General features: G+C 44.4%; 1 protein-coding gene across 1 annotated transcript in view; it reads left to right on the forward strand.

The window, feature by feature from the left end:
* Positions 1 to 18,409, forward strand: part of atp2a3 (ATPase sarcoplasmic/endoplasmic reticulum Ca2+ transporting 3) — an 82,025-nt gene that overhangs the window by 13,390 nt on the left and 50,226 nt on the right. Inside the window, exons 2-3 of the mRNA XM_056284963.1 lie at positions 16,704 to 16,721; positions 17,094 to 17,176. Coding sequence (XP_056140938.1) covers positions 16,704 to 16,721; positions 17,094 to 17,176 — 101 coding nt within the window. The remainder of the gene's footprint in view (positions 1 to 16,703; positions 16,722 to 17,093; positions 17,177 to 18,409) is intronic.

Raw genomic sequence — 18,409 nt, forward strand, 5'->3', positions numbered from 1 at the left:
TTGGATCTACTCCTTTCAGACTGAAGAGGTCACTTAGTTGAGTGATGAAACTTATGTCAATAAACGTTGTATATAGATGAACTAATTCAACCTTTCGGATTTTGTTACCTAGATTATTGCACATGCACCAAGTCAAGTCAATTTTATTTGGATGGCCCATTATCAATAATTACAGATTTGCCTCAGTGGGCTTTACAGCAATACAACATCCTGTCCTTACACCCTCCCATCAGATAAGGACCAACGCCTTAAAAAAAGCCTTTTAACAGGGAGAAAAAATAGGAAGCAACCTCGGGCAGAGCAACAGAGGAGGGCTTTCTCACCCAAGACGGGCAGATGTGCAATGGATGGTGTGTGTACACAATTTACAGAATACAACATTAACAGAGGATAACAAAATTATAATGGAATTACAAAATATATGAAGAATATGATGAGGATACCAAGCAGTTCCAGCCTAGGACCTGAGCCACATCACTATGTAGACCTTACAGAAGGATAGACTACACATGCACATGAGAAACTCGCATCACACCATTCACATAGGCGGGAGAAGAAACGAGAAAAAAACAGTCGCACATCGGAAAGAAAGAAGGATATAACATTTAAACAGCATAACAATTATATGGAATTAGAAGATATATATATATACACTACCGTTCAAAAGTTTGGGATCACCCAAACAATTTCGTGTTTTCCATGAAAAGTCACACTTATTCACCACCATATGTTGTGAAATGAATAGAAAATAGAGTCAAGACATTGACAAGGTTAGAAATAATGATTTGTATTTGAAATAAGATTTTTTTTACATCAAACTTTGCTTTCGTCAAAGAATCCTCCATTTGCAGCAATTACAGCATTGCAGACCTTTGGCATTCTAGCTGTTAATTTGTTGAGGTAATCTGGAGAAATTGCACCCCACGCTTCCAGAAGCAGCTCCCACAAGTTGGATTGGTTGGATGGGCACTTCTTTGAGCAGATTGAGTTTCTGGAGCATCACATTTGTGGGGTCAATTAAACGCTCAAAATGGCCAGAAAAAGAGAACTTTCATCTGAAACTCGACAGTCTATTCTTGTTCTTAGAAATGAAGGCTATTCCATGCGAGAAATTGCTAAGAAATTGAAGATTTCCTACACCGGTGTGTACTACTCCCTTCAGAGGACAGCACAAACAGGCTCTAACAGGTACTATTTAATGAAGATGCCAGTTGGGGACCTGTGAGGCGTCTGTTTCTCAAACTAGAGACTCTAATGTACTTATCTTCTTGCTCAGTTGTGCAACGCGGCCTCCCACTTCTTTTTCTACTCTGGTTAGAGCCTGTTTGTGCTGTCCTCTGAAGGGAGTAGTACACACCGGTGTAGGAAATCTTCAATTTCTTAGCAATTTCTCGCATGGAATAGCCTTCATTTCTAAGAACAAGAATAGACTGTCGAGTTTCAGATGAAAGTTCTCTTTTTCTGGCCATTTTGAGCGTTTAATTGACCCCACAAATGTGATGCTCCAGAAACTCAATCTGCTCAAAGAAGTGCCCATCCAACCAATCCAACTTGTGGGAGCTGCTTCTGGAAGCGTGGGGTGCAATTTCTCCAGATTACCTCAACAAATTAACAGCTAGAATGCCAAAGGTCTGCAATGCTGTAATTGCTGCAAATGGAGGATTCTTTGACGAAAGCAAAGTTTGATGTAAAAAAAATCTTATTTCAAATACAAATCATTATTTCTAACCTTGTCAATGTCTTGACTCTATTTTCTATTCATTTCACAACATATGGTGGTGAATAAGTGTGACTTTTCATGGAAAACACAAAATTGTTTGGGTGATCCCAAACTTTTGAACGGTAGTGTATATATATATATATATATATATATATATATATATATATATATATATATATATATATATATATATATATATATATAAATTGTGCTGAGGGGGATGCCAAGCAGTGTCCAGATGGTAACCACAGTCACCATGGAGACCTGGGAGGAGGACAGACTACATGTGCACACAGGGGAGACTCGCATCACACCATTCACATACACAGAAGAAGAGAAAGGAGAAGACATCATTCAGAGAGAAAAAAGACATGTGAGAGAAGACAACTGTTTGCAATAGTAAATAATCTATACTCTATAATCTCATGGGCAGAACGGTGCTTGGTAAATGTCATTGAGACAGAAACCGACCCGCCATGCAGTACAGGTCGTGAAGTACCCAATTTAAAGGCAGCTAATTGTAGGTTAAGGCAAAGAGATGAGTTTTAAGTTTGGATTTAAAGGACTGAACAGACTCTGATTGTCTGACGGCAGCTGGCAGGTTATTCCACAAGAACGGGGCCCGATAGGAAAAGGCCCTGCCACCAGCTGACTTCCTTTGCTTGCTTTGGGTACACACAGGAGCATTGTATTTTGACAGCGGAGAGCTCGAGACGGAATGTACAGTTTAAAAGAGATCAGACCGGTATGATGGTTAGGATTTTGTAAGTCAGCAGACGCCCCTTGAAGTCTGATCTAACATGGATAGGAAGCCAATGAAGGGAGACAAGAACTGGTGTAATATGGTCAAATTTTCTAGTTCTAGTTAGGACTGTAGCTGCAGCATTTTGAACCAGCTGAAGACTGTTGGTACTAGCATGTGGCAGACCTTAACATTACAGTAATCACGTTTGAATGTAACAAATGCAGGTATTAGTCTCTGCATCAGCCATAGACCGGAAAGGCCGAATTTCAGTTATGTTGTGTAAGTGAAAAAAGGGACTCTTGGTGATTTCTTTAATGTGCTTATCAAAGGAAAGGCTGGAATCAAACGTAACACCAAGATTTTTGGCTGCCACTTTATGAAATCACAAAGTTGTCTATTGTTAGTTGAGCTAATTGGTGTCTCTGTCTAGCAGGGCCAACAGCCAGCATCTCAGTTTTATCTGAATTTTAAATTTAGTGACATCCAGTTTTTCACAGTGGCCAACCAAGCCTCTAAATTGGTCAACAGCCCTTATAGGCACATGCAGTTGAATGTCATCTGCATAGCGATAGAAATTTATTGCGTCACTGCGTATTAATTTGGCCAAGAGGTGAAATATAGGTAGCGGGCCAAGAGACGAGCCCTGAAGTACGCTATCTTTAACGTCAGAAAATCTCGATGTAATATTTTTATAGCAATGTGTTTTTTCCAGATAAGTAGGACTTAAGCCAAGAGAGAGCTAAGACAGAGACAGCAATATTATAATATATACTGTCTAATAGTATACAGTGATCAATGGTGTCAAAGGCTGCACTGGAGTCCAGCAGTGGAAGCACAGAGGTGGAATCAGAGTCCATCACACTCTGGTCAGAGCAGATTCAGTGGAGTGACAGGCCCTGACAGCCGATTGAAAAGGTTCATATAGAATCAGAATCATTTTTACTGGCCATGTAGATATGCACATGACTCCGGTTTCGTGGCTCTCTCGGTGTACTTAACATAGAATAACAACACAACAATCTTCAGATATATAGACAAGTATTGACTTATACAGGTGAAATAAGAGTTGATAAAGTGCAATGGTGCAGAGAATATATCAAGAGGTGCTGAAATAGATGTTAGCAGGTTACTTACATACATGCCTGAGGTAGATGGACATGACAAGATGTACCAGTATACATACAATGTACAGTATATACAATATGGTTGGATCAATTTGGCAGTGTTAAGTCATTTGAATGACAGCCTGCGGAAAGAAACTTTTTATATCTGGTTGTTTTGGGGTACAGTGCTCTAAATGCCTGCCAGAGGGGAGGAGTTGGAACAGGTTGTGACCAGGGTGTGATGGGTCTGCAGTGATGTTGCCTGTCCGTTTCCTGAGTGTGGAGGTGTATAAGTCCTGAGTGAAGGGTAGGCTGGCACCAATGATTTTCTCTGCAAACTTAATTGTCCATTGTAGTCTGTCCCTTTCCTGTTTGGTAGCCGAACTAAACAAGACAGTGATGGATGTGCAGAAGACAGACTGGATTATTGCAGTGTCGAACCGGATCAACAGTTTCCGAGGCAGGTTGAATTTCTTGAGCTGTCGGAGAAAATACATCCTCTGCTGGGTCTTTTTGATGATTGTTGAATGCCCACTTCAGGTCCTTGGAGATTGTGAAACCCAGAAGTCTGTAGGTTTTCCGTAGACACCATGCTGTTGAGCATGTTGGGGGGGGGGGCAGATATATAGATAGTTTTCTTCTATATGGGCCGAAAGTTGTTGATACACAACTCTCTCTAGTACTTTAGAAAAGAATGGAAGATTAGAGACTGGTCGATAGTTATTAAGAGACCCTGGATCGAGGTGTGGTTTCTTAAGTAGAGGTTTGACCCCAGCTGTCTTAGGACTGCTGGGAACAGGGCCAGTAGTTAATAATAATAATAATGATAATAATAGTGGTAGCAACAACTTTGTTTACGTAGCACTTTTCTAAAACAATGTTACAAAGGGCTTTACAAAGACATAAAACCAGACGAGGCAAAAATAAGAATAAGATCAAATAAGTAAGAGTAAAAATGAAATAGTGTGAATAAATAAAAAAGGAATATCAAACCTTTGTAAAAGCTTTCGCAAAAAGAAAAGTTTTTAGACGAGATTTAAATTTAATCATTTTGATCTTCCACTTCCGGTGTGGGAAGATGGCGGCCCGAATTCACGTTTGCAGCAGCCTCACCCAGCACCGTCCATGAAGTGTCTTTGTCCACATCTGCGTCTAAGTTTGTGTCTTCGTTTGATGGCTGGGAGAGCTGGCGCTGGATCGGCTGGGAGAGCTTGGTCTGCTTGGTCCTGTGGGTCCAGGGGCCACGGCCCTGCCCGGAGCTGTGCACGAAGCGGCAACACCGAGGGCGGTCTGACAGGACGCGGAAGCGGGGCAGGCTAAGCTAACTGCTAGCCCATGCAGACCGGTAGTTCCGACAGTCATCCTGGCTGGCGTTCGTTCTCCTGGACAGGGATTTTTTTGTTTAGTTTAGATATGTGTTAGTTTGGATATGTGTTCGTGTTGTTCTTGTAGTTTTTGGATATGTGTTTCTGTCTTTGTTTTGCACTGCTGTGGGCTGAGGGAAACAATATTTCATTCCGTTTCAGGTACGCAAGTACAGGAAATAAAATGACAGTGTTCCTGATTCCTGAAAAGGAGCTCGAGACTTGGTTTGTCTTAATTAAACAGGAAGAGAGTTCCATTGTGTGGGGGCTCTAACAGCAAAAGTCCCATCACCCTTCATGACAACCCGAGACCTGGGAATAGTAGCAAGTGATACAATAACGGTGTCCAGCATTGTAGTCCCAGGAAAGGCCAGAGGTCTTTAAATAGTTTTGCTGGTAAAGGGTCAAGTAGGCAAGTAGTTGGTTTAGAAGCCGGCACGAGCTTAGTCAAAGTACCAAGAGAGAGAGTCTGAGAAGTTTCTGATTCATTGTATAGATATGAACTTGGTAAGACTGGATCTGCAGGAGTAGCTGGAGTTGGAGAACTAGTTTGGTGTATGATCTCATCAACCTTACAGCAGAAAAAGTAGAAACTCATGGGCCCTGAATGGTGAGCAGCTAATAGACGACTGCTTTTTAGTAAATACATTTTTAGTAGATACATTTGTAAAGTTGGCGAAGTTTAAAATGACATTAAACAGTCCCCCCCCCCTACAGTTATAGTGACGTGGACGTCAACTCTGATTCCCTCTCCTGCAAATTTCAGCTTTTTATTTTAAACACGAGAAAATCTATTATTTAGACGTTGGATTACTTTCAACAACCTACATTTCTGCAGTTCTCAAATTAGTAAGTGTCGACTGTACAAGGCAGTTGATTGGATAGTAGAAGAATGTTCTGGTTTCTAAACCCAGAGTAAACTCTATATAAATAGCATGGTGTTAACAGTTATTTCAGTCTGCCGTTTGGGGGGGTTGCTGACGGTTTTACAGACTTCAGCGTTTCTTATTGGCTACTGGGTGATTTGTGTTTTCTGCCCAGCCGGCCTTCTGGGATCTCCAAAGAATGGTTCAGCTTGGACCTGTGACCTTGATGGGACCTTGACATGGAAACTAAGAGCCTTGGCAAGAGATTTGCAGCCGGCTGGAGAGGGTTTTACAGTCTTGCTTTTCCCTCTGTAACAGACCGTCAGAGCTGTTCATTTCATTCGGTAAAATGGGAAACCTGGTAACGTTGTGGATTAAAATCTAATGCTGTAGGCATCCGGGTAGCGTAGCGGTCTATTCCGGTGCCTACCAACATGGGGATCGCCAGATCGAGTCCCCATGTTACCTCCGGCTTGGTCGGGCGTCCCTACAGACACAATCGGCCGTTTCTGCGGGAGGGAAGCCGGGCGTGGGTATGTGCCCTGGTCGCTGCACTAGCGCCTCCTCTGGTCTGTCAGGGGCATCTGTTCGGGGGGGGGGGGGGGAATAGCGTGAGGAGTTTCCCCCTGGTGAAACTCCTTGCTGTCAGGTGAAAAGAAGCGGCACTCCCTCTGCGGATCAGCAGAGGGGGTGGAGCAGAGACTGGGATGGCTCGGAAGAGTGGGGTCATTGGCCAAGTACAGTTGGTGAGAAAATGGGGGGGAATCCCCCCCCCAAAAAAAAACTAATGCCACTATAGTGGACTGGTACCGCCTTAACTGGGGGAACTGTATGTGTATAAGCGGAGGTGGAATATTTTAAGTGTATATTCACAAAAAGTGTTTCCTATCAAATGTTTTTTCGGTGTTATTGCTCAGGATTATCTTTCGCCAAACCAATTTTCACATCAGCGTAGTTTGCTGAAGGTACGGGCCAAGCCAAACTCGGCTGATCCCATCTCGACGCTGAGTTTGGGATGAGGGGTTGTGTAATAGCTGGCTCCTCGGTACGATAAGGTTTTCACAACGAGAGCCCGAGTACTTAAATACTATGTGGTATTTTCCTATATATCGGTTTAAAATATTCCCTATATTTCCTTGAACATTTTCTTCTCTGTTTCTCTGTCACCTAGTAATTTATCGTTTTATCTCGTCCAGGGTAGCGTGTTTAAATGTCTGTCGATTACATAACGGCTCACAGATGCTTTGTGTTTTCGTTCCCGTGTTTCTCGTGTTGACCTTGGCATAAATATCCATACTTTTAACCTGTTGTCGGGGGGGGGGGGTGCTGGGTTTTGACAAGTTCTCGCATGACACGGCAGCAGCACCTTGAGCAAGGCGCAGCAGTGTTTCTGTTTTACCGGACAGAACTGGCTTGTGAGCGAGGAACCACAGGTCCCTCTCCGTCTACATACTCGCCCACGAGGTGGGTTTGGGGTTGGGGCAGGAGCTGAGATGCCCGAAACATCGCTAGCCACGCTCGCCTGTCTCGCACGGCTGCATTATAACGGCCTCAGTAAAGATAAGCCCTTCAGTGACGTTTATGTGTGGATTAAAAGTTTTGGCCTACAGACATTTGCATATGCATACTTCACGTGTATTGACGGTTTCAAAAAGGCAGAGAAACTATTTTGTTGACATCCACATCGGCGCGGTCAGGATGCCTGGAGTCGTCGCTACATGCTGTGTCAAGACTCTGCGGATTGCGTAACAGTTATTCTTGGTAAATTTTGATAGACCTGGGCACGTTACCAAGTAAAACTCCGTTTTTTCCAGGAACCCACGTGAGCCAAGTAGCCATGGCAACTGTCGAAAACTTCTCTGAAATTTGCAGCCTACACGAGATGACACAAGACGGCCTCGGCTCCAGGTTATTACTGGTTAACCACGCCACAGCGTGATGTTTATCGGCCACTCCTAATGACTGGACCTGCTCATTTGTTAATGAGACGGGTTAAGGTTTGACCAGAAGGGAGGGTGGGAGGGGGGTAAGGGAGGGGTTGAGACAGACCGGATTGGGGGGGGGGGGGCGGCAGTGAAGCGAAAGCTCCTTATTTACCTGCAGATGATTTGAAGAGTTTGACAGACAGACGGAGAGTTTCTTGCTCCCCCCCCACCCCGACTCTCTTGAAACCAACTGCCTCTTGTTGTTGGCAACCGTCTCCAGGAAGTGTTTCCCCGCCACTCTGTATGGCTCATATTGCCACCGCACGTAAACAAGCTGGCCCTTTTATTCATTGTCTGGCCTGAGAGGAGGAGGGAGAGGGAGAGGGAGGTGAAGTCAGTGCTGAGGAATGTGCCTGGGCAAGCCTGGGTTGACACAACCCAGATGACTGTGAGGGAATCCTTGGCAGAGGGGAAGCCGGGGAACCCCGCTCAACACCTATTTCTCTCTCTCTCTCTTCCTCTCTCCCTCTCTCTCTCTCGCTCTCTTTCTGTGTCCTCCCCCCTTTCAGACGACGGCCCGTCTTTGTCTCCAGCGCTGGCGCTTTGCAGCCGGCCTGTCTGCCATCATAAAAAACATTATACAGTCAGGGAGGCACAGTAACGGAGGGGGGGGGGGGGCTCTTGTCGGGCTGGTGGAGCATGGAAAACAGCAGCGCTTCTATTTCTCCTCCCGTCTCTACTGACACCGGCGGAGGGAAGCCAAGAGAGCCTCTGTGAGTTCAGCCATGTCCAACCCGGACTCCGGAAAACCCAGCAGACAGCAAGTTTGAGAACGCGTTCCCGATGACTCATCAACTCTCGTTGCACAGGTTGATGATGAGATGCTGGCGGAGCCGAGGAAGGACCTCTGGGCCGGGGTCAGGCTCTTCCCCGGAAAGCTGTCGTCATTCAGGGCCTTTTGCAATCCAGTTTCTAGTACTCTAATATTGATCAGTCAATGTTGAGCTGTCTGAAGGTATCTGCGAATTTGAATTTTGTCACAGCCTACCATGCAGTCTTCTGAAATAGTTGGGTTTTTTTGAGGAGAGGAGACCTTTTGGGTTCTTGAAAGCACAACAGCCAGTTCATCAAAAACGATTAAGCCGTTTTAATCTATAATCATCAAATAACTTTTATCAGTAAGGATGTTCCGATATGAGAGATTGGTATCGGGTCTGATCAAGGCTTATTTTAATTGATCGGTATCAGCTTTAAGGCACGGTGAAGCAGCAGTTAGCGCGGTTGCCTCACAGCAAGAAGGTCCTGGGTTCGAGCCCCAGGGTAGACCAACCCTGGGGGTCGTCCCGGGTTGTCCTCTGTGTGGAGTTTGCATGTTTTCCCCGTGTCTGCCGGAGAAAACCGGGTGCTCCGGTTTCCTCCCACAGTCCAAAGACATGTAGGTCAGGTGAATGGGCCATACTAAATTGTCGCTAGGTATGAACGCGAGTGTATGTGGGCCCTGTGTGATGGTCTGGCGGCCTGTCCAGGGTGTCTCCCCGCCTGCCGCCCAATGAGTGCTGGGATATTAGGCTCGGTTTAAATCCTGATCCTTTGTTTATTTTACTGCCTTGCCCTCCATCTACGCCAGCTGTTGTATGGGTGTCATAAAGCCTCCACTGTGCTCTGTCAGGGTGTTATAAACTGACATTATACTGCACAACCTGCAGCAGGGAGGCACGTCTTAAGTCACCAACTACAATAGGATAAGGCGTGTGCAATGTGGAACCGTTTTAATTTCGTGTTTGCAATGCCGGTGTTTGGCGAGGCGGTAGTGACGGAGGCACTTACACAAATCATTCAGAAGAACACCACCACTTCACCTGCACATGCTACTACTGTCTGCAGAGTCCTTCTTTATGTTCATGTTTGTGCGTTTGTATGAGCTATTGTATTTAAAAATTAGCATCTAGGGGCGTCCGGGTATTGTAGCGGTCTATTCCGTTGCCTACCAACACGGGGATCGCCGGTTCGAATCCCCGTGTTACCTCCGGCTTGGTTGAGCGTCCGTACAGACACAATTGGCCGTGTCTGTGGGTGGGAAGCCGGATGTGGGTACGTGTCCCGGTTGCTGCACTAGCGCCTCCTCTGGTTGGTCGGGGCGCCTGTTACGGGGGGAGGGGGACCTGTGGGGAATTGCGTGATCCTCCCACACGCTACGTCCCCCTGGCGAAACTCCTCTGTCAGGTGAAAAGAAGCGGCTGGTGACTCCAGAAACATGTGGTAGTGTGCAGCCCCACCGGATCGGCAGAGGGGGCGGAGCAGCGACCGGGACAATAACGTGTTTACCTTATTTCATTAAGAAAAATTATATGAAAGTGAACGAAAACTGTCAACAGACATTTGTGATCTACTTGTCTCTTTTCTTAATGCTGAGCTCTTAAATTTCCAGCACATCTTAGCTGCACTAACTTGAAACGCAGTTGAAGTGTGCATGTGTAGCTGTATCATGCAGGGAAATACAAATATTGGATCGGGAATCGGCATTGATAAGCTACTCTGATTGGAATTAGGGGGCAAACAACAACCTCGACTGGAACATTTGTGTTTTTCTGACCTACGGACAAAGTCTAGATAAGTCTAGAGATAACGGCTGATCACATCTAGAGTCATTTAGCGCCAAACATTTGACTCATGAAGCCTTTGGGTAATTCCAGGTCGAGGTGTAATGTGGGAAAAATTGTTCATCTTGATGACGGCACATGTACTGTATGTGTTGGTGGGGGTTTGGATTTGGAAGAGGAATATTTTTTTTTTACCATTGAGACACTGGGAATATTAGGATGTGTCCAGAAAAGGGACGTTGACGTTCTTCTCGGCAAAGGCCTAAAAACGTCTCTGACTGTTACCATGGAGTAGGGACTCGTATCAGATAGGATAAGGTATATGATGGATGTTGTTTTGTTGTGGTCACACAGTTTGGCTGTTGCCTTGTCATATTTGCTGAGGACGTGACTGATGGCGTGTAGAAGCTCTGCAGGCCTGTGTCTTGTGGTGGTGGTGGTGATCAACAGTACTTCTGAATAGGCATGTTTAGAACACGACTGATGTGTTGTTTTCTATAGGCACCAGTGAGTCATTTTGGTGGTGGGTGTCATCTGTACGCCTCATCAAGTTAAAGCCGATAGCATGATGATGTGTTTGCTAATGTTTTCGCAAAATGACAAAACGCATCTTTCTTTTTTTTAACTGTAGATGAGCGTTAGAAACCGACAAAAAAAAAATATGCAAAAACATATAACAATATAGTATTCCAGCTATAATCTGGGAATTCCAAACACTTTGATTAAGGCTTAATTGGTGATTAATTGATAAGATGTTCCTTGCGTGAAATTGTGAGGAAGAGTGATAGAATTTATCCATTATGTGCAGAAAAAAGGTTGTACTAGGCATGGAATAGATCAATGCTTTTTGTTGGTTGTCTTTACAGTAAGATTAGAGAGGGATAATGCAGTTGATTTGGTACCCTGAATCTGAAGCCAGACTAAAAATATTTTTAACATTGTTAGGATAATGGCCAAATCATCTTAAACCCTTCCCAAACAGTATTGGCGTTAGTGGAGGACGGTGAGTAATTTGAATTTGGCCAGTTAGACCAATCATTTCAGCCACATGTTCTTTTATTAAAAAAAATTTATTTTTTAAATTCTTTGTTTTCCGTATTGAAAAAGGGGGATTGGAGGGTGTGCTCCAATTATCGGGGCATCACACTGCTCAACCTCCCTGGGAAAGTCTACTCTAGGGCGCTGGAAAGGAGGCTCCGACCGACTGTCGAACTTCGGATCCAGGAGGAACAATGCGGTTTTCGTCCTGGCCGTGGAACAACGGACCAACTCTTTACCCTTGCAGAAGTGCTCAGGGGGGCATGGGAGTTTGACCAACAAGTCTAAATGTGTTATGTGGACTTGGAGAAAGCTTACGACCGTGTACCCTGGGCACTCTGGGGGAGTGCTGTGGGAGTACGGGGGGCAGGTGCTACAAGCCATCCGGTCCTTGTATAACCAAAGTGAGAGCTGTGTCTCTATTCTCGGCACAAAGTCAAACACATTTTCGGTTGGTGTCGGACTAAGCCAAGGTTGTCCCTTGTCCCCGATTCTGTTTGTTATATTAATGGACAAGATCTCAAGACACAGCCAAGGTGAGGAGTGTGTCTGTTTTGGCAACCTCAGAATTGTATCTCTGCTCTTCACAGATTATGTGGTTTTGTTGGCTTTATAAGAATGTGACCTCCTGCATGCACTGGGGTGCTTTGCAGCTGAGTGCGAAATGGCTGGGATGAGAGTCAGCACCTCCAAGCCTGAGGCCATGGTTCTCTACCGGAAATGGTGGATTGCTCCCTCCAGGTTGCGGATGAGTTGCCTCGAGTGAAGGAGTTCAGGTATCTCGGGGTCTTGTTCACGAGTGAGGGTAGGAGGGAGCAGGAGATTGTCAGGTGGATTGGTGCAGCATCAACAGTAATGCAGACGTTGTACTGGACCGTTTTGGTGAAGAAGGAGCTGAGCCAGAAGGCAAAACTCTCAATTTACCAGTCAATCTCCGTTCCAACCCTCACCTATGGTCATGAGTGTTGGGTAGTGACTGAAAGGGTGAGATTGCAGATACAAGCGGCTGAAATGAGTTTCCTCTGTAGGGTGTCTGGGCTCAGCCTTGGAGATAGAGTGAGGAGCTCGAACATCTGGAGAGAGTGAGGAGGAGAGCTGCTGCTCCTTCATGTCGAAAGGAGCCAGTTGAGGTGGTTCGGGCATCTGATTAGGATGCCTCCTGGGCGCCATCCTTTGGAGTTTTTCTGGGCACGTCACTGGAGGGACTACATGTCCAATCTGGCCTGGGAACGCCTTGGGATCCCCCAGGAGGAGCTGGAGGGCATTGCTGGGGAGAGGGACGTCTGGAGTGCCCTACTTAGTTTGCTGCCACTTGGGGGTTTTTTTGGGGGGGGATCCCCCCCCCAATTGTACTTGGCCAATTACCCCACTGTTCCAAGCCATCCCGGTCACTGCTGCACCCCCTCTGCCGATCCAGGGAGGGCTACAGAGTACCACATGCCTCCTCCGATACATGTGGAGTTGCCAGCTGCTTCTTTTCACCTGACAGTGAGGAGTTTCACCAGGGGGTTGCAACGTGTGGGAAGATCACGCTATTCCCCCCAGTTCCCCCTCCCCCCTGAACAGGCGCCAGAGGAGGTGCTAGTGCAGCGACCAGGACACATACCCACAACTGGCTTCCCACCCGCAGACATGGCCAATTCAAACCGGTGATCCCCATGTTGGTGGGCAATGGAATAGACCGCCATGCCACCCGGATGCCCTCAACCACATATTCTGACGGAAAATACAAACTGAAGAAAAAGTTTACAACACTAAATTATAAAACGTGTAAACATTTCATCCCGTATTTCCTTAGCTGAAAAGATCCCTGAATGAATTTCATGTGCATGAAATGTGGTTATGTTCCAAATTTGGTGTACAAATTTGATTTAAATTCCTGTCATTTAACATAGGCAGAGACATGATCTTTCGAGGTGTACCTAATGTTTGCGGCAGTATAGGACCACTATTAAGAAGTCAAGTCACATTTATTTTTATCGACCATTATCGAAGTGAATTATATCACACTAGTCTGGAGGGAGCATGCTCTTGGCATGTTGACTTTGGGAATTCAGCCAGGGTTTTTGCCAAACAAATTGTTATATCTGCACCATAGGACACCTCTGAAGTAATTTTAAGAGAATGTTGCTTTCTGTTTAAGTAGTTTGACAAAAAGACTCCACGTGCAAGTGCGATAGTTCAGGACTGGTACAAATGTCTTGTCCTCTGCCGGATCATGTCAGACTGGCCACGTGAAAGTCTATCAAAACTGCTGATTTTGACGGGTATTGAATTTCTACACAAGCCATCAGAGACGCTCATTTGCCTGCTTGTGGTCCTCACCAGTGTCTTGACCTGACTTCAGCTTTGCATTGGAGCCAGCTTGACTTTGCAAATGTTCTCCTTTGATACCGCAGAAGTATCTGCTTTGTGGGTACTGCATCCCAGTTTGTACCATGCAAATAACAAGTGGCACATATGACATGACACGGGTACTCAGTTTGCTTATGCCAGTGTTTGGAAAAAGAATGCTGCATTATAGTGACTGGTTATGGGCAGGCATAAACTACAGTCTGCATAAGTGTATGTTACTGACGATAATGGGAATTCACACAGATGCCATACCTGAAGCCCCTTTGCCTTGTGTTTTATTGTGATGCACAATGCAAAGATCTGTACACAATCTGTGGAACTTGAGTCCAAAGCAGTTTTCAATTCAGTTGCTTGAACGCTAACAAGAACTGTCCCCTTTTGAGCATGGAATGAATGGGTTTGGCTGCAGGTCCTGCCAGTATTCAGCAACTTCATGAAACTATTGAAGGGGAAAGGGGCAACATTCCCAGTGACAATCAATAGCCTTAGCAGCCCAGTGGATCGTGCTGCATGATATGGACAGGCTCTCTGAACCATGCATCTAGTTTTCATTATTTCATTTGTTAATGTCTCTTTGTATCCTCAAATCACGAAATCCATGAAGCGGTGTGTGATGAATTTATCTCACTCGACTGATTTCCTTGTGAACTGCGAAGCCCAGTTGAAATTGTCTTATGTTGTGTTTTATGTTGTTGTTCACTGCAGTTCACTGAGTGATCATTATTATCCAAGTTCACTCAAATCTGCAAATGTGTCAACCTTCCCTTGGAATTTCAGTGAACTCCAAATCTCTAGACTATGAACAGCACGACCAAAACATAACTCACATTTAACATGTAGGGGTGTAAGAAAATATCGATACACTCGAGTATCGCGATATTATATTTTGTGATACTGTATCGATTCTCAAAACCACTATATTGTTTTTTAATTGTTTACATGTAAAAGGTTCGTGACAAACATTTTGTGTTGTGTGTAACCCCCATGACCGCTAGATGGCAGTGTTGTAATCTATCTTCAGCCATTTGACTCTTCCACTCCTACGCAACAACGTAAACTGAGACAGGAAGTAGCATAAGCACAAAGAACCCGGGCCTATGAAATCGCAATAAATTGCCTTTCTTACAGTATCGCAGTATATCATGATATATTGAACTGTAACCCCGGTATTGTGATACGTATCATATCGCCAGATTTTCAGCAATACACAGCCCTAGTAATAATCATTCCTTTTTGCCATCTCAGACAGATGGGGCATTTGCTGTCTGGAGGGACAGGGGTATTGCGACCCTTGGAGATTTATATATAGATAAAAAGTTTGCATTATTTAATCAGTTGAAAACAAAATTTAACATCCCTAACTCCCACTTCTTTCGTTATCTCCAAATTAGGCATTATGTCAAAGACGAAATTCCAAATTTTGAAAACCGGCCAGAGAGTTGCCCATTCTATGACCTCCTGCAGCTTCCTCCGGACTCCAAACATCTGATATCTCGCTTTGTGTGTCTGTTTACTATCTCTGTATCCATCTGAAGGAAGCCTGGTCCACTGAGCTGAATCTTGAAGTGTCTGACGACATTTGGAATGAAGGTTTGACTAGAATCCAAACTTGCTCTATAAATGTCAAGATATAAACTGATCCAATTCAAAGTCATCCATAGACTCCACTATTCAAAAACCAAACTACTCAAAATTTACCCATCCGCTTCTCCATTGTGTGATAGATGCAAAGTTGAAGAAGGTTTTCTCGCGCGTCTTTTCTGGCTCTGTCCTCACTTACACAAATTTTGGTGTGAAATATCCCAGTGGTTCGCCAGAGTTTATGAAAGGGACATTCCTCCTGATCCAGAACTGGCACTCTTTGGATGCTCAAAGTCTGCTTTAAGCCATACACCTGAGGAACACTTGGCATTGATGGTTGGCATGGTAGCTGCCAAAAAAATTGATCCTAACAGACTGGAGATCACCAACACCCCCCTGCTTTCAGAAATGGCTCAATGAAGTGATCATAATCATACAGATGGAGAGAATACACTTCCATAAATCTAAAGCGCCCAGTAGATTCCTGAGCATATGGAGTCCATGTATTGACTATCTCAAAGAAAAATCATTTTTAATTACAGTCTGTAGTGATGCAACCCGGTACTCTTTGCCTTTTATCTGTGCCCCTGTAATACCTGACTGTGCAAATTCTTGAAAACTGCTGTGAACCAAGTTATATTATACACCTATGTATGTCTGGCAGCTCCCCCCCCCCCTTGTTTTCTTTTTTTTGTTTTTGTTTTTTGTCTGTTATTTTATGTTTTGTTTTGTTTTACCTTGTGTGTGTCCTGAAATATAAAACCGGAAAACTAAAAAAACAATACACAGCCCTTGTAACGTGAGATCTTTATTACTCCACTTCCACAGTATTTTTGTCTTTTTTTTTCTGCTCTTCATTATGAAGTCACCTGATGTGCACATTTGTAATGCGTAAAACACCAGATGTCAAACCGGGTGTGATTAAAACTACTTTTGTATGTCAGTTATCTCAAGATATAGTTGGTGGTTTTAGTCAGACAAAAATCGGTAACGCCCGTTGAATTACAATATTTCTGCTGTTGGGAGGTGTTCACAACTGGTCCACGAGACCTTCCTCAGTAAAGCACGTCATCCTCACACACAGGGCTTTAGTTGAAGCTGGTTAAAGGAGTCCAGCAGTTTGTCTCTTCGATAAACGTATGGTGCGTTGGTAGATAACCATAATCTACAACAGTTTAACGGCTAATGCTAATCGTCACTTTGAAGAAAACAATCGGACGCTGGGTTTCCTTCCTGTATTGCACGTTTAATCGTAAACCGGGCAGCATAATTCTGCAGACGTCGGGTTTCCCCACAGTGAACGTTAACGTTGCCATCATAAAATGTACTAACGGCTCCTCTTTCTCTCTCACGTCTTTTCTCCCCGACCTGATCCCCCTACAACTGGCATGATGGGACATCCACAGAGCTCCCAGCTGAAGAAGGTAAATATTGATTTTTCCAGCACGCTGTAACCCTCCTCCCTTTTACTACCAGATTAATAGTCTGAAACAAGGATCTATTGTTTTATTTTAGACATGTAGGAAAACTTTACTGAATCATTCCGCCCATGCACCACAGCCTCTCAGTCAATACAGGGATTATCTTCTTCACAGATGACTGAGCTGTTTGGTATATCACAGTCAACATTAGGAAAATATAAGTGAACACCTCTTTGCTGCTCGCCGCTATGGTGTTTAAGGGCACATTTTTTTTATCCCATGAGCATGCGTAAGTTCAGCACAAAAAAATACCCATTTAGAACTATGATTCTGAGGCCCCTGTGTGAACAGTACTTTTGATAACGTATTCTCCAGGCAAATCCTTGTGGGAGCTGGTGGTGGAGCAGTTTGAAGACCTCCTGGTGAGGATCCTGCTGCTAGCTGCCTGCGTCTCCTTCGTAAGTACCGACCCGATCACCCATCCGGTGAAAATGTCACTGGTCATCAACCCCAATGTGCTCATTCATAATGCACTGTGTAGCTGGTTAGTCAGTGACCCTCAGCTTCTGGGTCCCTTGGATCCGGATTATTTATTTATTTATTTATTTTTCAGGGGGGTTAGTTTTGCAGAGTTTTAAAGTGGACGTTGAGCAGTGGTTCCTAACTGGCTTGCATTGGGAGACAAATGAGATCCATTTATTACCACAAAATCCATACCAAAATTGCCAGTTAGAGCTGTGTCTGCATGAAGAGCATCTTATGACCTACTTTTGGGCCTTTTCTGGGGTAGAAACCTTCCTTCAGCCCTCTGTACTTGAGGTTTCCATCTAACCACCAGATGCTGGTATGGTTTCTATTGGGTTGATGGGCAGAGTGTAAAATTGTGAAACTGGGGAAGGAACAATGCGTCAAATAGGGATCCTAGTTATATCCTGGATGGATGAAGGTCAGAGAGGGTGGAGTTGGGTGGGAACTGGACAATACCTGTTTTCCATTAAATACAATAAGTCCCCAAGGCCTCCAAATGGAATTACTGCGCTATTTCTGAATGAAGGAAAACTTCTCTAAAATGTAAATATGACACAGTGACTCTCCTCTAACTGCTTTTGTGTTGCTCCTGTTTTACCTCATGAGAGTCTAGGCGAGAGCCACAGCCACAGTAGTTTAGAAACAGGCTTACCTTTCCTATAGGTAAGGTGGTCCTTTATTGGTTTGTAGTAGAACAAGGTACCTCGCCCCGTCCACTGCTGTACAACCTCCAATGCTTTACAGTATCTGTCACCGAGAATGGTTTTAATATTTTTTCCCAGTATCTTAAGTGAAATTCCCCCATGATTCAATCTGACACACAGTACTATGCACCATCAGCAGATTTACACAGTGGCACTGAAGGGAAAATCAGTGATCTAGTGTGAGATCTGAAACGTAACCTGGAACTCATTTGTCTGTCTTTTTGAATATATTCAAACGTACTTGTTGGCCACATGTGCATTCTTTGCATGAAAAAAGAGCAGATCTTATTCCCAGACAACACAGGTCACAATGATGAAATGTTGGCATGGATGTTGTGTATATTCATAATTTGTCACTTGTTTTCTTTAATAACTTACAAACATGGGACGTTAAGGGACATATTCCTATCTCAAAGATAGCTCTTTAAGTTATTAAGTCAACATGTTAATTATCATGAC

The sequence above is a fragment of the Lampris incognitus genome, chromosome 8 (genome assembly GCF_029633865.1).
Source record: "Lampris incognitus isolate fLamInc1 chromosome 8, fLamInc1.hap2, whole genome shotgun sequence".
In the NCBI taxonomy this organism is placed as follows: domain Eukaryota; kingdom Metazoa; phylum Chordata; class Actinopteri; order Lampriformes; family Lampridae; genus Lampris; species Lampris incognitus.